Source organism: Lycium barbarum, chromosome 6 (assembly GCF_019175385.1).
Source record: "Lycium barbarum isolate Lr01 chromosome 6, ASM1917538v2, whole genome shotgun sequence".
Lineage (NCBI taxonomy): Eukaryota > Viridiplantae > Streptophyta > Magnoliopsida > Solanales > Solanaceae > Lycium > Lycium barbarum.
Window position 1 is genome coordinate 27,323,925 of NC_083342.1, and position 22,215 is coordinate 27,346,139.

At 34.4% G+C, this 22,215-nt stretch overlaps 1 protein-coding gene and 1 pseudogene across 1 annotated transcript; both read left to right on the top strand.

The window, feature by feature from the left end:
- Positions 1-1,416: 1,416 nt before the first annotated feature.
- Positions 1,417-7,024, top strand: LOC132643668 (bifunctional dihydrofolate reductase-thymidylate synthase-like; annotated as a pseudogene).
- Positions 7,025-18,493: 11,469 nt separating this feature from the next.
- On the top strand, positions 18,494-21,087 carry LOC132643669 (early nodulin-like protein 18). Its single transcript, XM_060360170.1, has 2 exons — positions 18,494-18,886; positions 20,328-21,087. The coding sequence occupies exons 1-2, from the start codon at positions 18,691-18,693 to the stop codon at positions 20,831-20,833; spliced, it is 702 nt and encodes a 233-aa protein (XP_060216153.1). The 5' UTR covers positions 18,494-18,690; the 3' UTR covers positions 20,834-21,087.
- The last annotated feature ends 1,128 nt before the right edge of the window (positions 21,088-22,215 follow it).

The window sequence follows — 22,215 nt, forward strand, 5'->3', positions numbered from 1 at the left end:
TTTTTCAACTTTAATCTTCTTGATGTAGAGATTCCCTAAATGGCCATACTAACATTTCATTTCTCATGTTTATAAGTGCAATCTTGTAAAGGTTGCAATATATAACTGTTTTTATAAATTTCATGTGCTTAATAGGATTACTTTAAGTAATCAATCAATTAATTAGGCCTCATCCCAATTAATTTCGGTCAACCATGTTCGTTTCATTCATTCAAACAATGCCACCTTTTGTACCCTGTGGTTTTTTCTTCATACATTTCCTCAAAGCATTTGTCTTTCTTTCTTCTCCTCCACTCACCATTTGCAGCAATTCTTAACGCACACACTCCGCAATTCTCTAACGGTTTTGATCAAACTGTTCAAAATTTCCTTCATCTCGCGCTTTGCTTCCCATTCGGTAATCTTTTAGTGCATTTCTTTCCTTTGCTTCGTATTTTGCATTTTCTTACTCTTGTGGTGTTAAATTGAGGACTGTTTTTAGTTACTATCAATTTCATCTATAAAAATAGCTCGTGTCGTGTGAGTTTTGATGATTATTAATTTTGTAGTGCGTTTCCAGTAATGCGCTTCTAGCGATGTGTCTTCGCTAATTTGCTCAAATCTGTATCCTTTAAATTTATCTAGATTTAGCGCTGCGCTATAAAAATTACAACGAAGCGCAGTTAAGTACATTTAAGAATAAGTAAACGAGATATATCTCAGATGTAATGCTTCGGCCGTTGGTAACAAGCTTCATTAAAATAATCCGTTAGGGCAGCTCAGTTGGTCGAACATGGGGCTTTCTTAATGGAGGTCTCAGGTTCGACACCCCTGCTTACAACAACAGGGGATTTTCCTTTTGAGTCGAGGTCATCTCATCGGACTTGCCGAGTGTAAGTTACCTCTTCTGTATGGTTTGCGAGCTATTACAAAGGAGCGGGGTTTACCCTGTGCGCACCTGAAGGGTAGCGGTTGCGGGTTTCCTTGTCATAAAAAAAATGATTCGTTTTAAATTTAGGATTGATTTTCTGATGCATTTACTTTGTATTTATTTTTTCTAGGGCAAAGGTGCAAATATACCCCTCAATTTTGCGATTTAGAGCAGATATACCCCTCGTTAAAAAAGTGGTGCGTATATACCCCTGCCGTAACACAAATGGTGGAAATAAACCCTTTTCATTACCGAATTTATTTATAAAATCATTTAGCTTATTTTTTAATTAAGAAAATGTTGTGTGACTTAAAAAAAAAAATTACCCATTTTTTTAAACGAAACAAACCCGACCCACGAGAAAAAAATTACACATGGCTTGCTTTAAAAAAACAGTCTACTAAAAATGGGTAGACTTATTTTTTTTAAAGCTACGTGATATTTTTTCAATCAAAAAACAATAACAGAGCCAGTGAAATCCCACAATACGGGGTCTAGAGAGGGTAAAATAAGTACATGGCTATCTCTCCGATGCTGTCCTGATGTCTTACCGTTGAATTTATCTAGCTTACTTAAACGAGCTATTGAAATCAGGCACAGTTAAAATAAGTACATGGCTATCTCTCCGATGCAATGCTTCGACGATCAGTGATAAGCTCTTTAAAATTTCTCCTTTTTTTTCTTTTTGTTATTTATCCTGCTTCTCGTACAATTTCAGTAGCCTAATTTCTTCGCCTTAATGCTTTTAGAGTTATAAAATATTTCTTTCTGAATTTTCTATTTTTTTGAGTTCCTTAAATGATTATTCTGCAAAGAGAGCAAATTTTTATCAAGTTTTCTCAATTAGCTTTCGGTTGTAATTCCTGGCAATTAACTAGCGTTGTTAATTCTTGATAGTTCAACTCAAACCATTACATTTCTTTGCTGCTGAATAAGCCGGGCTAGTGGCTGGAGCCTTTTATTGCCTCCTTGGAATGAGTGGCGACTACATACTAGTACCTGAACTTTTGCATTATAAATTTCTTGTGTTTATTGGTAATATTACATGATTAGATATGCAGTTGTACTATATTGTTAAATAGGTCGCAATTGGTTATATACCCTTGTTCCAAATTTTTTTCCCTATACAGCTGTAGTAATCTTGAACTTTTTCTGTCTAAACTTTTGAACTGATTGACTGAAAGATGTTTGCATCTCCTGGTAGGCTATTTCCTTACACTTCCAGAACACATCATTGATAAATTTGGTGCCTTCTGTATATTTCAGGTTTTACTGCACTTTGGCATAAACCGGTCAGTTGATCTTAGGTGCAGATCATTCTCATTCAGTTCATTCCAGGTCTCTTACTCAGTTACGGCCAGCGAAACAAATACTGGCCATTCCAACGATAACAGCACTGCTCATTCTACTCCAAAAAGAACTTACCAGGTTGTGGTTGCTGCAACTTGAAACATGGGTATTGGTAAGGAGGGGAAGTTACCTTGGAGACTGCCTGCAGATCTCAAGTTTTTCAAGAGTATCACAGGGACTACGTTGGATCCTACAAAAAAGAATGCCGTTGTTATGGGAAGAAAGACTTGGGAAAGTATTCCTATTGAACACCGGCCTCTTCCTGGGCGCCTCAATGTTGTCCTCACACGTTCAGGGAGTTTTCGCATTGCTACAGCATAAAATGCTGTCATATGTGGAAGTTTAGGTTCTGCTTTGCAACTATTGGCAGCCTCACCTTATGGTCTATCTATTGAAAATGTGTTTGTTATAGGAGGTGGCAAGATTTTCAGGTCAGCTTTCTTGCTGTTCTCGTTTTCAGCTAGCCTTTAATGCTATTTTTTCAACATTAATCTTCTTGATGCAGAGATTCCCTGAATGATCATGGTTGTGATGCAATCCATATCACTGAAATTGAGACTGATATTGTTTGTGATACTTTTACTCCTGCTATTGGCACCTCAATATTTCAACCTTGGTACTCATCATTTCCAGTGGTTGAAAACAAGATTCGCTATTCTTTTACCACCTATGTTCGCATGAAGAACTCTGGAGTAGAAACTGTTATTCAGGCAAATAGTGAGACTCCTGAGAACGGTTCAGATTCTTTGAGTATTGAGGTTAAGGCATTTCCCTTCTTGCCTAAAATGATATTTGAGAAACATGAAGAATACTTGTACCTGAGACTGGTTGAAGAGATCATCTCAAATGGCATGCTAAAGGATGACAGGACTGGCACTGGTACTTTGTCAAAATTTGGTTGCCAGGTAATGAGAAGTACATATAAAGTCCAGTTCTGTATGCTTTTTTCTCTCTTTTCCTTTATTTTGGGTGTCTGAAGAAGTGATTGCGTCAAATATGTTTAGTTCGGAGAAGAGAGTATTTGAAGTAAAATTGGCTAGAGAAGGTTTCACATTTGATCACAATGTAAATAATAAAAAGGGGAAGGAAAGGTGAAGCTTTGCATGTAACCTTATTAAGCCTGCTGGAAGAATATCAAACAAGCTCCTCTCTGTTTGCCTTCCCTATTTATATGTACAAGTAATTTAATGCTTGTTTGGTGTATCTGCCATAATGCTGTGATATTTTACTAATGCTGCAGATGAGATTCAATTTGCGCAAATGGTTTCCCCTTCTTACAACAAAGGCATTGTGTTATATTTTGGTTTGTAGTTTAACGTGCTATTGATTTAACCCACGTCCATTTTTTTCTACTACTACAATGTGAACTGCAACAGATCATTTGACTTATTTTGTTTGTTCTTTTGGGTTTCAGAAAGTTTTTTGGAGAGGTGTTGTTGAAGAACTCCTGTGGTTCATCAGTGGATCAACAAGTGCTAAGGTATCTTTCTGTTCCTCACTGATTGATTTGGATTCTGTTTCCTTGTCACGAATGCTCTCTGCAATTGTTATGGCATCTTGGAGATTGTAACTAGTTTATTTACTGAATGTTGGGCCATTTAGCTTGCATAACTAAGATTTTTAATTTAGGTCCTGCAAGAAAAGGGCATTCATATTTGGGATGGCAATGCATCCAGAGATTATCTTGATAGGTAAGATTTTCTCTCTCGTTCTTGCTGTCAAGTCTATTAGAAAAGTTGGACCGTCTTAAGTTTGGCATCCTATTTCAGTATTGGCTTCAGGGATAGGGAAGAGGGTGATTTGGGACCAGTATATGGGTTACAGTGGAGACATTTTGGTGCCAGGTCAGTGTTCGAACTTACTCGTCTGACATACAGTTGTTCAAAACTCTAGAGTTCTGTGGTAACTTGTTCCATTGGACCGGCTATATACAGGTACATTGACATGCATACTGACTACTGTGGCCAAAGGTTTGACCAATTGGCTGATGTTATCAATAAAGTTAAAAACAATCCAGATGACAGACTTATTATTCTTTCAGCTTGGAATCCTTCTGATCTTAAACCGATGGCGCTCCCACCTTGTCACATGTTTGCTCAAGTTAGTATTGTCTTGGTTTTGTTTACGCCTTAACTTATTGTTATCTACTAACCTTCTCTGTCATCTTGTGGTTGCAGTTTTATGTAGCCAATGGGGAGTTATCCTGTCAGATGTATCAGCGATCTGCGGACACGGGTTTGGGAGTGCCATTTAACATTGCATCTTATGCCTGACTGACATGCATGATAGCTCATGTTTCTGGTATGCTGTCAGGATGCCTCTTGCTAATTTCACATATGCATTATGTAGTAACTAGCAAATTTTCTACCTACTTAAAGGCATGACAGTAGATAAGAATTCTGATTAAGCGAAAAAGATATTGCAAAAACTCATGTACTAAGCGAAGAATTTGGAAATGGAATTTATGCCCTTCTCATGAGACTCAATCCTTGTTATTTATGAGAAAATCTTATGCCTTAATATTTCTAGCTAAGGTTCTAAGTAGTACTGCTTGATGATGTAGCCAATTACATTTTATTTGTATTGTGTAAAGCAGATCTAATTACAAAAAGGATTTGGCACTTTGGAACTTTTGATTTGTCAATGTTCATGTATATTGATATTAGTGACATATCTTTTGATGGTTATTCACTGTTCATTCTACATCGAGCCCACTTTAGTCCCTTTTGTTTTTATGATGCTCTTCATGATTCTTGCTTTACCTTCTTTTTTACAGATCTAGTTCCTGGTGATTTTGTCCATGTCATTGGAGATGCTCATGTTTATTGTAATCATGTCAGACCTCTGCAAGCCCAGCTTCAGAAGTTGCCCAGACCTTTCCCAGTAAGTAATGAGGTCATCTTTTTATTGTTATAATCTATCTCTACCTCTCTAACTTCTGTTGGTTCTGAATGGGTTTGGTGCTGAAGATCAATCCGCAGAAAAAGGATATAGATTCCTTTGTTGCTGCTGGCTTTAATCTTGTTGGTTATGATCCTCACCAGCAAATAAAAATGAAAATGGCAATATGAAGTGCCATGGAATTAGTCCTGGAATTCCTCTGCTCTTACGATACGTTGCTCGTATTTTGAGGCAAGTGATGGAATTGCCCATCTTCTCTCTTCTTCTCTCTTTGGTACTTAAATGACCTAATTTTCACCGTTCAGGTTCTCGATTAAAAGAATCCGATTTTTGATATTTAGTTTTTTTTTTTTTAATGTGTGGGAGATTTCCTGAAGGCATTGTCTCAGATCCATTGCTCAAAGTTCTAAGCGTAAGAGAGCAAGTGTGATGCCCAAACTTTCCCATTTTCCTTCACCTGGTAGCTCTTGCCTGTAGGAAAACAGGGAGCTAGTTGATGGTTGTGGAAACTTTTGTTTATCTGTACTTTTGCGACCATTGTCTTTATGATCCCAAGTCAAATACCTGATAAATTACTGGAGTTTGTCAAATATACTTTAACACCTGATTGTCCCTTGATAATTCACAAAAACTCATGTCTTTTGGAATTTGGACACTAAGGTACCCCTGGCTCCAGGACCCCTGTCAACCACTTGAATACCTACCGCTCGGCCATAGGTTGCAGTAAATGAAGCCTGCTGTTGAGCTACTTGAGCTCGTTAAGGCCTACTTCGACCAAGTTTTCCTGGCCGAGTGTCAGTATGCCTTACTCAAAAAGGGGATGAGCCTGTCTCTTTTTGCTTGTTATTAGTATTCTCCATTTACTCTAGAAGGTTATGTATTTATCTTTTTGATGGAAGACATATCTTCAATATCTGAATGATGCCTGATTCTAATCTGATAACTCGGAGGTACATGTGTCTATTAGAAACTGCCTGAAGAGGAGAAAACCAAATAGAGGGCAGATTTTATGTATCATTGAATGTAAAATATATTTCCTTCAGTCTCATGGTTTACTGCTGATGTGCAATTGTCAGAGTGCTTTTTAATATTTTGTTATATGCTTAGGTGTCTTCGAAAACAATGTTCCTTGAACATGTCTTTTGCCGTACCATTAAATGCTCTGATTAGTGATAATGTCTGAACCTTTTCTAAGGCACAAGATATCGTACCTGATTAGGGTGGGATAGTGTATTGTCAAGGCTTCCCTTTAGTTAGTCGGGATTCGGGAATATGTTTTTGTCATATAAGAGATTTATATATCCGCAGAAAAATATAGAGAACTTCTAGTAGTACCTTTTTTATGTTGTATAATATTTGCATGTGATAAGCTTAAATGGAGCAGCATGGTCAATGAGTATTCATATAAGCGATCCCGACTTGTGTGGAATTGAGGTGTAGTACTAGTACTAGTAGTAGTAGTAGTTGTTGTTTCTGAATTCTGCAGGCTTCCCTTTCTAAATATATTTTCCGAAATTGTGGCTTGGGCTCTTATGTACTCTTGCGCCTTTGATGCTTGTGGAATCTATAACTATGCTTTCAATTTTTATTTTATACGATCATTTATTTTTTTATTGAAGTGGTTGATGCTTTCGTGATTTCCTTGCTTAGTGTAGAGCTGGTATTGGTGTTGTTTGTACAATTTTGCAGGTAGGGCAACTGGGGGATGGTCTGAGGAGTTATTCTATAATTTGAATCTTCACTAGTATTAGGAAAAAACGTTTACTAAGTATTAGGATCTGTGAATCCTTTAACTCCAAATGATTATCGTGGTTGTTAAGGTGATTTAGAATAAAATGACTTTGTTTTTGTCTTTGAGACTTACCTTTTGGGCTTTACCTGTGACTGTGTCCATACTCTTAATCAGTTGCGATCCTTTCTGTTGAAGTATTGCTCATCTAGTCGCTCATTTATTTGTGTATCATTTCATGGTTTTGGTTCAGCTTGATTTGTTTGTAAGCGAGTAGATACCGAAGATGGCGGAGATATATGTGTGTGTTTTAAAGTTAGGCATAGACAAGGTGATGATGACACCTCTCTATGGCCAAGAAATCTATTTATCCTTTGTCTCCTTTTTTTTCGTTTTTCCTCGTTCTTTTTATTCAACCCATGTCAAATACCCACATGTTTTATTATTTTCAGTGATCCGTTGCCTTGCATTTAGAGATCCCAATTAGTGCTATTTATTTATGCTCATAATCTTATGTGACTGTTTAGAAGCAAATGTGGCCCTGTATTAAGAGATGCAACCGTTGCTTTGTATTAGAAAACCGCTACCTTGCATTAATGCTCATAATAAACTTATGGACTGCTTAAAAAAAAGAAGCAGAAATTAAGGTTCGTGCAATTGTTCCCTAATAGTAATATGTTATGACTCGAAATCATGAATTTGAAGAAACTGAAAAGAGTTCCTGGAGAGGACTGCCAAGAAAGCCATAAAAATGGAAAATGGGACAATTTAGAAAGATGTAGAAGATCAAGAGCAAGAAGTCTTCTGAGTATAATTGAATAAGAAATGGAAGAAGCAGTTACAAAACCTGAAACTTTTAGGCAAGATGCCAAAACTAGGACCACCAGCATCATTACACAACATATAGAGGTAAGTCTCTTTTATAGTTAAACATTCTTGGTTAGCCAAACTTTAGATTATGGAGCTTGATTATCATGTGAATTCTTTAGATATATTGTACGTAATAATATGTAATATAGGGGACTCACAAGGGTTCTCGTCATAAAAAAAATAGTCAAATGTTTACCTATTCTTTTTTCCAGTACATCTATCTTATATCATTCTCATTTTTCTAACAATTACAATGAAAAATTAGAATTGATTGCCTCTTTGTTGAAATTGGAGGGCTTAAATAGTAAAATATAAACCAGCTACCAAACGGCCCCTAGTGTTTTGCATCCTTTGTTTGTGACTTGGCGTTAAAATATATTGAGTCTCCTCTTTCCCTTTAATAGCATTTTCTTTGTTACTAAATTTATATGAACTTGTTCTTTTAACAAATCAAGATTTGAAGTCTGCAGAACCAACCCTTGAAGAAAGTGAAGATCATGTTGAAGTAACCGAGGTTTTTTTATTTTTATTTTTATTTTTATAGGACTGATTTGAAGACGTTCTCAAGTAACATATGTTGTAATTTTATTTTTCCTCCTTTTAGATGTTGATTAAAATTATGTCATACAATTTGGATGAGTATATTTTCTTGGTAATGTGATGCTTTAGTTCTGTATTGACAATGAGATTTTATATGAATAATGATTATCTGATATATTTTTCGGTGTGTGTGTGAAAACATATGAAAAAATCATTACTATTCGATTGAATAAATTTTGTAATTATATTTATTAAAATTTCACATTAGCGAAGGAAAATTTGACCGTTAAAAGTATTGTTGTTGAAAGTAACATACAATTAATGAAAGGAATTTCCGTAGCTAAAAGAACTTGTAACGATTGGATTAGTTGTTGCCATTAAGGATTTTTGACGACCAGATGATTAATTAGTGAAGGAAAGATCTTATCGCTAAAAAAAGTAGTATAACGATCGGATCGAGATACAATCATTGACTTTTAACGTCAAGGCTTTTAGTGAAGAATGACAATCAAAATTTTCCGATCATTATTGATTTATATTAGATTTAAACTTTTAACGATCGAATTTTACCTCGCTAATTTTATTTTCTTGTGTTATTATTTGTATTTGAACCATATTACATTTGACTACTATCCAAGGTATGTGTGGTTATGATATTTTGAGTATATGTCATAGTTATTTGACAATTACATAAACTTTTTGAATTCTTAAACTTCAGATCTTACCGGAGAAAAATATTTTCTTGCATGGGGGCTTACACGAAGAGGTGTATGTAGAGATAGCACCCGCATATGAAATGAAACGGGAGTCATAAAAGTATATATGCAGATTGAAGAAAGTTTTGTATGAATCAAAGGACTTTCATTTTGGATGAATCGAAGGACTTTCATTTTCATGACCACTTCATTTATGTGTTTGGCGCCTTCCCGATTGCTTGAAGGTAAGCGCGCGATACAATAAAGACCTCGTCTCTGGGAATAGGGGTGGAAAATGGGCGTCTTGGGTCAAATTAGGGCGGGTCAAAACGGATCAAATTAATTATCGGGTCAAGACCCAACCCGCCCAAAGTTTGCTTGGGTCAAGATGGATCGTACAACGGGTCATACCTCAACTTGCCCAATATAACCCAATCTCCCATCTCTCACCTCTTGCTAAACATTTTACAGTTATTGCAATCTAACTCATTCCTACTTCCTACTACTATATTATTGATTTTTCTTATGAAAGTGTATCTTTCTAGTATTTCTTATTTTCTATCATGCCAATTATATAACTTAAGTTGAAATTATCAGAACAATTAATTCAGTTGGTTAGGTTAAAAAACTAGGTGATCAACAACCTAAGTAATGAGTTTAACATGATGAATCGGTTTCTGTATATTCTTTTGGTTGGTTATCACACCTCTATCTTTATTTTTTAATTTGTAGGTAAAAAAGCTAAAAAGGAAATACTTTTAGAAGACTTAACTGAAGAGAGACTATATTTTCAAATTAGTATAACGAATTTAACATCTTCATCCTATAGTTACAAACTAATTTAGTATTTTAGTAATGTCAATACTATTCTATTGGATTTCAGCAAAAAAAAAAAAAAAATGGATTTCAGCAAAAAAAAAAAAAAAAAAAAAAAAAACTATTCTATGGATTTCAAAGTAACGATTTTTTTTTTTTAATATTCTTTGTTTGTTACATTCTGACGCAGCGAGTTACACTACTTTAACCCGTTTTGATCGATTGAATGATGGGTCATTGTGGTTTCAACCCGTTGAGTCAACTCATCAAACTGGTCATGACTCAACCCGTAGAAACATCAAACGGGTTGGGCGGGTTTGGGTTAATTTTGCCACCCCTATCTGGGAGAAACCAATAAAAAGTCAGGGTAAAGTTACCTAGACTTGCTAGCTACTTCTATAAAATCGAGAATTTATCCAAGTCTTCTTTCTAATATATTATCCGCACATTGCGCAAGTACTCGCACTAGTATATGCAACAACAACATACTCAGTGAAAATGTGGGGGTCTGGGAAGGGTACACAGACCTTACCCTTACCTTGGAAGGTAGCTAGGGAGGTTGTTTCCGAAAGATCATTGGCTCAAGAGAAAACATGGCAAAAAAGGTCAGATAAGGACAAGCAATTCAAAGCAGTATGAAAATGAAAATAACAAAAGTGAAAAATCCATTGATAAAGCTGTCTGAAAAAAGGAGCAATAGCTGCCATAGATAAATAAGATAATTGAAGTACAAGGTACAACAAATAGTAGCACAAATCAGAGGACAAGAAACTAAAGAGCAAAACTGTGACTACTAGTATAAAAGGATAAGAGGGACTATCTACTAACCTTCTACCCTAATATGAGTCCTGCATAACCTCCTATCTAAGATCATGTCCTCAGTAAGCTGGAACTGTACCATGTGTTAGGGTTTTTCCTTGATTTTCTTACCATATTGGATTTTACCTTTTCTTGAAGGAAGGGTAAAGAGTTTACCATAAGTGATTTTACTTTTTCCAAAAGGAAAATATAAATCTTCCATATTTGAGTAACCCTTTTCTTGGAGGAAAAGTTTTGGACATCTATAAATTAAGGCCTCCTTCCCACAACTAAAAGAACACAATAGCATCCACAATGTAGCCATTAAAAAGTCTTGTTTATGGGGAGATTATTCTCTCCATAGTTTTTAATGCTTTTTTAAATTAGGTTTTTCAATATGTAGGTCACTTGACCAAATCATATCATAGTATTATGCCTTTTTAGTATATTTTTCTGTGTCGTCCGATTTATCGTTTTCAAGGTTTGCAAATTATTAGCTTCTGCATGACGCCCTGATTCTTTCGACCCCAACAAGTGGTATCAGCGCCAATGGTACATCGAGGTTGAAGACGGGCTTAAGTCAGATCCATATCAAGATGCAACCAATAAAAATATCTGGAGTACTAAACGTGGAGAAATTTTCAATCATATTTTCAACAATCTTGTTGTTGCATATTTAAAAAAAAAAAAAAACTTTTAATTCATGCTTACTTTAACGCATGAGCTCCAATTTTCAACTCATGCTTACTTTTAATGTATGAGCTCAAATATTCAACTCTTGCTTACTTTAAACGCTTGGGCCAATTTTAACTCATGTTCACTTTTAACGCATGGGCTCCATTTTCAACCTTTGCTTACTTTTAATGCACAAGGCTCAAATTTTTAACTCATGCCTACTTTTAACCATAGCAGGCAGCAGTGATGAAGATTATGTAAAGAAGACGAATTAACTTTTGTCAAGAAAATTCAGGCCTATAGGGGAGATTTGTTAGGGTTTTGCCCTGAATTTCTTACCATATTTGAATTTTAACTTTTCTTGAAGGAAGGGCAAAGAGTTTACTATAATTGGTTTTACTTTTTCCAAAAGGAAAATATAAATCTTCCACATTTGAGTAACCCTTTTCTTGAAGGAAAAATTTTGGACATCTATAAATTAAAGACCTCCTTCCTACAACTAAAAGAAAATAAGAGCATCCACAATGTAGCCATTAAAGTGTTGTTTATGGGGAGATTATTCTCTCCATAGTTTTTAATGCTTTTTTAAATTAGATTTTTCAATATGTAGGTCACTTGACCAAATCATATCATAGTATTATGCTTTTTTAGTATATTTTTCTATGTCGTCTGAGTTATCATGTTCAAGGTTTACAAATTATTAGTTTTCACATGACGCCCTGATTATTTCGACCCCAACAAGTGGTATCAACACTAACGGTACAACGAGGTTGAAGACGGGTTTAAGGCAGATCCATATCATGATGCAGCCAATTTGACGATAATGAAGATTTTGTTCCAAAAAAAAAAGATATCTGGAGTACTACACATGGAGAAATTTTCATTCATATTTTCAACAATCCTGTTGTTACATATTTTTAAAACAAAAACAACTTTTAACTCATGGTTACTTTAACGCATGAGCTCCAATTTTCAACTCATGCTTACTTTTAACGTATGAGCTCAAATTTTCAACCCTTGATTACTTTAAACACTTGGGCCAATTTTAACTCATGTTCACTTTTAACGCATGGACTCCACTTTTAACCTGTGCTCACTTTTAACGCACAAGGCTCAAATTTTTAACCCATGCCTACTTTTAACCATAGCAAGCAGCAGTGATGAAGATTATGTGAAGAAGACGAATTAACTTTTGTCAAGAAAATCCAGGCCAAAAGGGGAGATTTGTTAGGGTTTTGCCCTGAATTTCTTACCATATTTGAATTTTACCTTTTCTTGAATGAAGGGCAAAGAGTTTACTATAATTGATTTTACTTTTTTCCAAAAGAAAAACATAAATCTTCCATATTTGAGTAACCCCTTTCTTGGAGGAAAAGTTTTGGACATCTATAAATTGAAGACCTCCTTTCTACAATTAAAAGAACACAATAGCATCTACGATGTAGCTATTAAAGAGTCTTGTTTATGGGCAGATTATTCTCTCCATAGTTTTTAATGCTTTTTAAAGGGCAAAGGTGGAAATATACCCCTCAACTTTGCGATTTAGAGCAGATATATCCCTCGTTACAGAAGTGGTGTATGTATACCCCTCCCATTACAAAATGGTGCAAATATACCCTTTCGCTGACGGGGTTTTTTTAAAAAATCATTTAGGTTATTTTTTAATTTAAAAAAAAATGTCACGTGACTTTAAAAAAAAAGTCTACCCTTTTTTTTAGTAGACATACTTTTCTAAAGCCACATAGTAATTTTTTTTCTGATGGGTCGAGCCTCGTTCGTTTTAAAAAATATCTCGTGACTTTAAAAAAATAAGTCTATCCATTTTTTTAAACGAACCAAACCCGACCCATCAGAAAAATAAATTACTATGTGGCTTTAGAAAAGTATGTTTACTAAAAAAAATGGGTAGACTTTTTCTTAAAGTCATGTGACATTTTTAAATTAAAAAATAACCTAAATGATTTTTTTTTTAAAACTCCGTAATCAAAAAGGGTATATTTGCACCATTTTATAACGACAATGGTATATCTGCACCATTTTGTAACGGCAGGGGTATATATACACCACTTTTGTAACGAGGGGTATATCTGCTCTAAATTGAAAAGTTGAAGGGTATATTTGCACCTTTGCCCCTTTTTAAAATTAGGTTTTTCAATATGCTGGTCACTTGGCCAAATCATATCATAGTATTAGGCCTTTTTAGTAAATTTTTCTATATCGTCTGATTTATCGTGTTCAAGGTTTGCAAATTATTAGCTTCCGCATAACGCCCTGATTATTTCGACCCCAACACCGTGTCCTGTCTAATCACCTCTCCCTAATACTTCTTCGGCCTACCTCTATCTCTCCTGAAACCGTACATAGCCAACCTCTCACACCTCCACACTAGGGCATCAGTGTCTCTTCTTCACATGCCCAAATCATCTCAGTCTCGCCTCCGTCATCTTGTCCTCCACCAAGGTCACTCCCACCTTGTCCCGGATCTCGTCATTCATAATCCTATTTCTCCTAGTGTGCCCACACATCCACCGCAATTTTCTCATTTCCACAAATTTCATCTTCTGAACGGGAGAGTTCTTGATTGGCCAACAGTTCGCCCCATACAACAAAATTGGTCTAACCACCACTTTGTAGAACTTGCTTTTAAGTTTTGGTGTCACTTTCTTATCACACAGAACTTCAGAAAGGAGCCTCCATTTCATCCATCCTTCACCAATACGATGTGTGACATCATTGCCAATATTCTATTTCCTTGTATAATAGACCCAAGATACTTGAAGCTTCCTTTCTTTTGGATGGCCTGAGTACTGAGCCTCACTTCTACGTCAGCCTCATGTGGTACGTCACTGAAGTTCTACTCCAAGTAGTCAGTCTTGGCCCTACTCAACTTGAACCCTTTAGATTATAGAGTTTGTCTTCAACCCTCAAGCTTAGTGTTAATTTCGCTGCGAGTCTTGTCAATCATGTCATCCGCAAATGACACCTCACCTTGAATATATATATATATAAAAGGGATAAAAATAAATACGAGAAAGTTGAAGGGCCTAGAGAGTGGGTGGGTCAAAAACATAAAATTGTCCATATTCTTTTTTGTACGTACGTGGAGTACGTTGATGGAAACCACATGAAATATACATTGTAGTAGTTTGGAGAAAAGCACTGATACAGCTGCTGCTATTATGAAAACCATAGAGATCTACAGCCGTATTATTCCACCGACACCCTTACTTTCACGCCAGTGATAAGATTCTATTTAAATCACTGACAAATATGATTATATTCTAATTAGACGCGCCCAGAAGAGAAGAGAGTGCACTCACCAATCTCATCTTTAGTATTGGCCTGGTCATGGATATTCACTTTGTTCGAAATATTATTTCGGACAATTATTTGGACATAAAATTATTACTTTTTCTATTTCAATTTATATAACACACTTTTTTTAAGTCAATTTTTAAAAAAATGACATATTTTCTTATTTGACAACAATTTAACTTTAAATTTTACCTTTTACGCTTAACGAGATAATCTATAACCACACAAGTATCTTTAGATTATTTTAGATCACAAGATTCAAAGTCTTCCTTTATTAAATTTCGTGTCCAGTCAAACTATATCACATAAATCGGGACGGAGGGAGTATGATATTTTGGAATTGAATTTGAAGTTGAAGTTCATAATTTGTCAAATTTGAGAAACTTCAAAAAGTTATTTTCACTCTAAATCACTCATAAAGTAGGTGTTTGGCCATAGAAATCAAATATTTTTCACTCTGTTTGAAAATTTTGAGGTTGACGTTGAAGATGGAGTTGTGTTTTGTTATAGTTTTGTAAAAAAAAAAAAAATGTATTGAAAGTAAAAACAGGGGTTTAGGTGTTTTCCAAGTTCCAAATACAACTTCAAGTTGTATTTGGAATTTTTGGCCAAACGCGGATTTTAATAAAGTGAAAAATAAACCTGAAAAAAGAGAATAATTTTCATGCCCACGGGTACATAAAATTCAAAAACAACTCCTATTTGTATTCACGTCCAAATACAACTTTAATTTCCTAATTCCATTTAATTTTCAATTTGAAAACAAATAGTATTACTTTTTTCCAAATTTCACAATTTTATGTCCAAACACCCACTTAGTTTTTGTTTTTCAAAAATTTAAGGAACCATAGGATAAAACTAAGTGTTCACAGCTATAATTTCTCCATGCCACTATCTGAAGGACGATCAACATACTAATAGTGAAATTTATGCATTTTCCTCTTGTTTTTTTTGTGTGTGTTTTGAATTTAAGCTGTACTAACAATAAGTTCTTGTAATTGAATTTTAGGTAATGTTAGTGTATCCTATGAAAATTAATAATGTATCAGTACTATAGAACTATAGAACTAAAGAATCAATTAAATTTAAAAAGAACTAAGAAAAATTGAGCTCATTTAAATCCTTAGTAAAACAAGTAATATTGCAACTCAAGTGAACTGGCCTCCATCTCAAAGCACGAGAATTCAGGGTACTTGACCGTCATCAAGAAGTAATCTTGGCTCAGATATCTTAGGAAACATAAAGATAATGTTTGTTGAGTAATAAGTGAATGGCAAAAGGGAAGTGGACACGTGACCCCTCTTAGCACATGGAATGTCAAATTCTCTGCAATATTTATTGGCACAAAGTACAAACAAGAGTAAAGTACCATTTGTTTTAAATTTTATCTGCAATTCTGCCATTTCATTTTATCCTCGAATTATCTTCTATTTCTGTCTTTTTTGTTAACTGAAAATATAAAAACAATTCTGCCAAAACAAACAGAAGGATAGATTCTTTGCCGACCAACAAGGACTTGCTCTCGTAGTCCTCTTTTAAAAAGGTTAAAAGCATCTCACCTTCTTATATGATTTTAAAAAAATATTCTGCATATTAAGGTTTGATTTGATCGTATCACACATAGATTTTTAGATATTCCGGTCTATAGGTGCAAAATTATGATGAAGGAAGTTACTCAAAAAGAATGAAGTAAACCAAAAATCTAATGAAAGAAAATTGTTTTAAAAAATTTACAATCTTTGAAAATTTACTTAGACTAAATAATTGAATTAAAAAATAGGGTACTATAGAAGAAAAAGATTTATACTATAAGCTTTACACATTGCTAGAACTATATTTTAGTCAAATTAGTATATTTGCTTTATGTACTTATTATTATCATTTATTTATATATATATTTTTATATATAATATGTGACTAAGATGAGCTAAAAGAAAATGACATAATTCGTGAGAAATCATGTAATTAATCTTAAATTGCTTGAGATTGTGACGTAATTATTATTATTATTGCATTACTCCCCCCCCACCCCCCCACCCCCCAACCTAAAGTAATGAAACTATGCAATTTGGTAATTTGTTTATTGTTCCTCAATCTTAAAAGTATCCAATCACCCAATATAAATTTGTCCACGGTTCCTCGATCAATCCGATTCTTCATAGACAAGTTTCCGAACATCAATATACCAAAGTAAAATTCAGAACTCAAACATCTCTTATTATTGATATAAATTGTGAGTCTAAAGGCTCATTCATATATATACAACATTTCCTTGTTTACGCAACAAAGAATAATTAAAATGAGCTAATGTTACAATGAACTTGACATCAAACCAAACTCTATTCGCCCCAACTTAATTTAATGTGTCTTCTTTTTAATAGTACATAGTGGTCCACTCTTAACAACTATACAATTAGACAGCTGTTCCAATTGGCTCTAAGTAATTTTTTTTTTTTTTTTTTGGTCGATAGGCTCTAAGTGTCTATTTATACAGTACAAGGTCTAAACTGAAATGCAAAAGAAAATGATGTGTACCACTAGGGAGGGATCTTTTTCACTTATTTACTACCACAAAAAAATTAATAATCTCAGTTCATTTATTTGATGTTTGCATCAATCGATTCTCTTAAGTTATTGAAAGGTAGATATCAAAAAGCACATAATACAAGTTACTGCTTTTGACATTAAGATTATGTTCAAAGGCATAAATAATAAAAAAAAACGAGGCATTCAATATTATAGGAATCGATTACGCCTTAATATTAGTTGCATGTGACTATGTGAGTAATGCATCTGATTCACTTGTGTGTGTGTTTTTTTTTTTTTTTACTTATCAGTGTGACAAAGGACGTTCGATCTCAGCGGATCTTGACAGGGAGTTCACTTTGCAACTTATAATATCTCGTCACGTATTGAAATCGCATACACAGCCTTTACCTGGCTTAGTGTGGGTTGCGCAAAACGGACAATATCACAGACATATTGAATCTTTGATCCGTGAATTATGGTAATGAGTCATGTGGAACTTAGTTCGAGAGGGAGATTGTTGGATGTGAAAACAAAGTACTTCATTGGTAGTTGAAAAGAAAAATGAGCTACTTATGAGATGTTGAATACTCTTAATGATCCGAGGCCTTTTGGGAAAAACCATGCGGGCTTGGCTAAAAGCAAACAATATCACATCATGTTAAGAGTATTTTTGGGCCATTTTAGCTCAACAAATGGTATCACAGTCAATTGTTTGGCAGGACGAGTATGAAGATGGCCGAGAGTGGCGTGGGGCCCAGCTTAGTGCCTTTGCCCGTCTATGGGCCGGTTTATGACTTTTACTCGTAGCTTTGAAGACGTCAGTGACCGTAAAAAATCTGATAACGTGGGTGGCACACAAATGTTGAATCTACCTGTGAGTTATGGAAATGAGTCATGTGGAACTTAGCTCGAGGGGCAGCTTGTTGGGTGTGCGAACAAAGTACCACATTGATAGCTGAAAAGGAAAAAAGAGCTACTTATAAGGTCTTTTCCGAAAAATCGTGCGGGCTTGCCCCAAAATGGATAATCACATCATGTTAAGAGTATCTTTGAACCGTTTTAGCCCAACATAATCCTAGTCAACTCATTCAACTTTTCACAATAAAGAAAGAATTTGAAGAAGGAAAAGTAACACAATACACATACAAGGGAGTTGTATTTAAATTCCAGTTGTGACAAAAAATATTAGTAGGTTATTTCTTTTAATTTGCCAACTCAATGAGTAGAATCGACCCGTACATATGCTGGTGATATGTATCAAATAGAATAGTCGAGATACGTGCAAGTAGGCCCGACATGAATGCATGATATTTCAAAAGAAAAAAAATAAGTAGTGGTAGGGAAAGAGTTTAAACATAAACAATGCCTCTAATGGGAAAAAGCTGCTCAATCAAGAAGAAAATAGAGCTCAAATAAAAAGAGAACCATTTTTGTAAATTTAAGAAAGGGACAAGGTGCTCTATATAAAAGCACAGAAGTCTAGTGTGCCACTGTGCCACCACTTTTCTTACTAATACTCCATCTTTGCCTTTCTTCTTCTTCTTCCAAATTCCTAACAAAGAATGGAGCAGAGTATTTTTAACAGTAGACTTCCATGGCTTGTTCTTCTTCTTTTGATTTCTTTCTTAGGATCAGTTGATGCTTACAAGAATTACACAGTGGGTGATTCTTTGGGTTGGTTTGATATTCTTGAGAAGCCTCATGTTAACTATGACAAATGGGTTGCTCACAAAAATTTCAGCCTTGGTGATTTTCTCAGTAAGTTTTCTTCATCAATCAATTTTTGCTACTTTCTATCCCAACCTATGTGGCATTTTTCATTTTCGAAATTCAAAATATGTAAATTTTAATCACATTTTATTATCTATTTTTTCATCGTATTGACATGAGAAAAAAATTATATAACTTATAGTACATTTTTTTAATATCTAGATTTTAATTTTTAAATATTAAGTTGGTCAAATTTAATTTAACTTCAAAGATTATTCAAATTGACTCTTAGAAGGCGAAATATGCCACATAAATCGATAAAGAGGGAATAATTAGATTTAACTTATAATTTAACCAGTTGTAATTGGTTACATTTTTTATTTTTCAGGTTGCTAATTTCACTTAATTATTACAGGATGATTTGGTTAAAGTTTTTTTAAATGTATTTCCAATATTGTTCATATGATAACTCTAAATTTTCTTCTTTCTCAGTTTGGGTGGGGGAGGGGGCATCATGAGATAACTCTGTATCTGAATGTGTCACAAAATTAAAAACACACGACAATCTTGATTAGAAATGGTTTATGGATCTTGGGATATTTGCTTCTGCTTATGATTACATATGCTTGTAAAAATTTAAAAAGTTCTAAAAGAAAATTATAAGATGGATCTGAATAGAAATTTAGTATCTTGAATGATATACTGGTCGATTCTGACTCTGTTCTTTTTAAATTTTAATCTTCTGCTTCATGACTACTATCATGCTTAATTAGCGTTGCAGTTTCAAAATTGAAATTTGACCATTTAGTTGCAAAGAATAAATATTATTGCGTATTATAACTCTCACATATATGGTACAGTTGATCACTTCTAATTGAAGTGTATTTGAGTTAGCTTTTAGCATTCATGGAACTTTGATTGTTTATTGGGTAAAAGAACTTCCATTTGAACTATATTCTTACCATAAATTAATTAGGTAGTGACTAATTACTGATTATCAAAAGTAGCAGTACTAATACAAATTAAATGGGAATTACCATAACTTATGAAAATTAATATACTATTTTGTGCCCTGGATTTTCCCGAGAAATTCTACTTAAACAAAAGAATCGAAACACAGTATGATTCAAAAATGCTATATGTCTTTAAAGAATGAGTCAAGAAATTACAAGAATGATGAATATTGATTTACAAACAATTGTACCAAATGGATCAATTTTTGTACCTACTATTTAGTAGATTGGAGTTTTTTATTAATCACAAACAGCTGTATTTGTTGGCATTAGTTACAGTTTGTTAAGTTACTTGTAGATGTGTGCTATGATAAGGTATTGTACAAGTAACATATAGTGAGCATATGCTTGCACATGTAACAAACATAGAAGCCATTTCATCATTCTATGTCACAAGTCCACCCTATACTTTTCAATATCATAACTAATTAAACATTTCTTCTAATTCATATTCTTTTGTTTGTGTAATTATGCAGTTTTTAATACGGACAATAATCATTCAGTCATTCAGACATACAACTTTACCACGTACAAAAATTGTGACTACGACAATGCTTTAGACAACGATACTGTTCAATGGTCATCAGCAGATCCATCTTCAACTTCAACTTTTCCCGTTTCAGTAGCAGTGCCTCTCTTAAAAGTCGGATCTACTTATTTTTTCTCCAGCGATTATGATGGCGAACAATGTGAAAACGGTCAACATTTTAAAATAAACGTAACATACGGTCAAGGGTTGCCTCGAAGCCTCAAGGATCCGTCCGATGATGACTCAATGGCTCCGATTAGTCCGATTTCTGGAGATGAAGAATCGGCACCGGATACGATAGTTCCTGCTTCTTTTGATCATCCACGGGATGTGACTACTGATGATAGTCCTGAACCTTCAAATTCTGTTTCACTATCGATATTTTCTAAGTTTTTAGGTACTCAATTGAATTGGATACTCGTTGTGCTTGCGTTAGCTTTTAGTATTTGTTGATTGTAGGATTTTAAATTTTTGATGTTGTATTTACCCTTCAGTTCATACCTATAGTACATAGAGCAGCGCATTGGAGGTCTTGAGACTCTTTTTTTTTTTTGGATCATTTTAAATTTACAATCTCTTGAGTCGTTTTGGTTTGCGGACAAAGTTATGCATGTATTATAGTATAGAGATTATTTATACAGTGAATAATACTATTGTATAAATTGTTATGCGGTTGATAATAATACAAGGGTGTTATGTTGCAACAACTTACTTTAATTCAGTTTCTTGTCTTCGGTCACTCTTATTCATATATTTAATTCTATCTAACATCAAATAATCACAAACTTTTGCATAACTTATGCGTGTGAATATTAGCTTACCAATATGAAGCTTAATAAGACCAATAAAACGATGTATTAAGCTATGCGGAGATTATTTTTTCATGTACAAAACTAACCAAATGTTAGAATTACTTGTGCGGAATTTAATTTATGCTATCACTATTTTGGCAGTGCAGTCAGGGGCGGATCTGGTCATTGCCCATGGTGTTCACCCGAACACCCTGGGCAAAAAATTACAGTATATATTTAGGGTAAATTTTTTATGTTCATGTACATGTATTAACTTTTGAACACCCTGAACAAATGCAAAAGGCTAGCTCAAGTGGTTCAATTATTTTTGAGTGAAAATCTTGGATCCGCCACTGAGTGCTAGACCTCTTAGATATTCGATAGAGAAAGGGAATGCACAAATAATTCTTACATCGTTTTATTTGTTATAAAATAAAAACTATGAAGTAAATACACAGAAGAAATATGTAGAGAGAATATGTAGAGAGATATCAGATTATATTACTTCTGCCCTTTCAACATTGCATCTGTGCATCCTATTTATAGAAGCAACAGGACATGGGATATTTTGAGATATTTTGGGATATTTTGAGATATTTCTAACTTAATGGATATCCACTAATTTGGGATATTTATAACACTCCCCCTTGGATGTCCATTAATAGATGATGTACCTCGTTAAAACCTTATTAAAAAAAACCCTGTGGGAAAAAGTCCTAATGAAGGAAAAAGAGTGCACATATCTAGAAATACGCTTTGAGAGCTGCCTCATTAAAAACCTTACCAAGAAAACCCAATGGGACAAAACTTGGTTAAGGAAAAAAGAGTACAACGCGTATTTCACTCCCCCTGACGAAAACCAAGATTCAGATGTCGGAGTCTTCGCATTCCAATCTTGAATATCATCTTCTCAAGAGTTGAAGTTGGCAAAGATTTAGTGAACAAATCTGCAGGATTGTCACTTGAACGGATTTGTTGCACATCAATATCACCATTCTTCTGGAGATCATGTGTGAAAAATAACTTTGGTGAAATGTGCTTTGT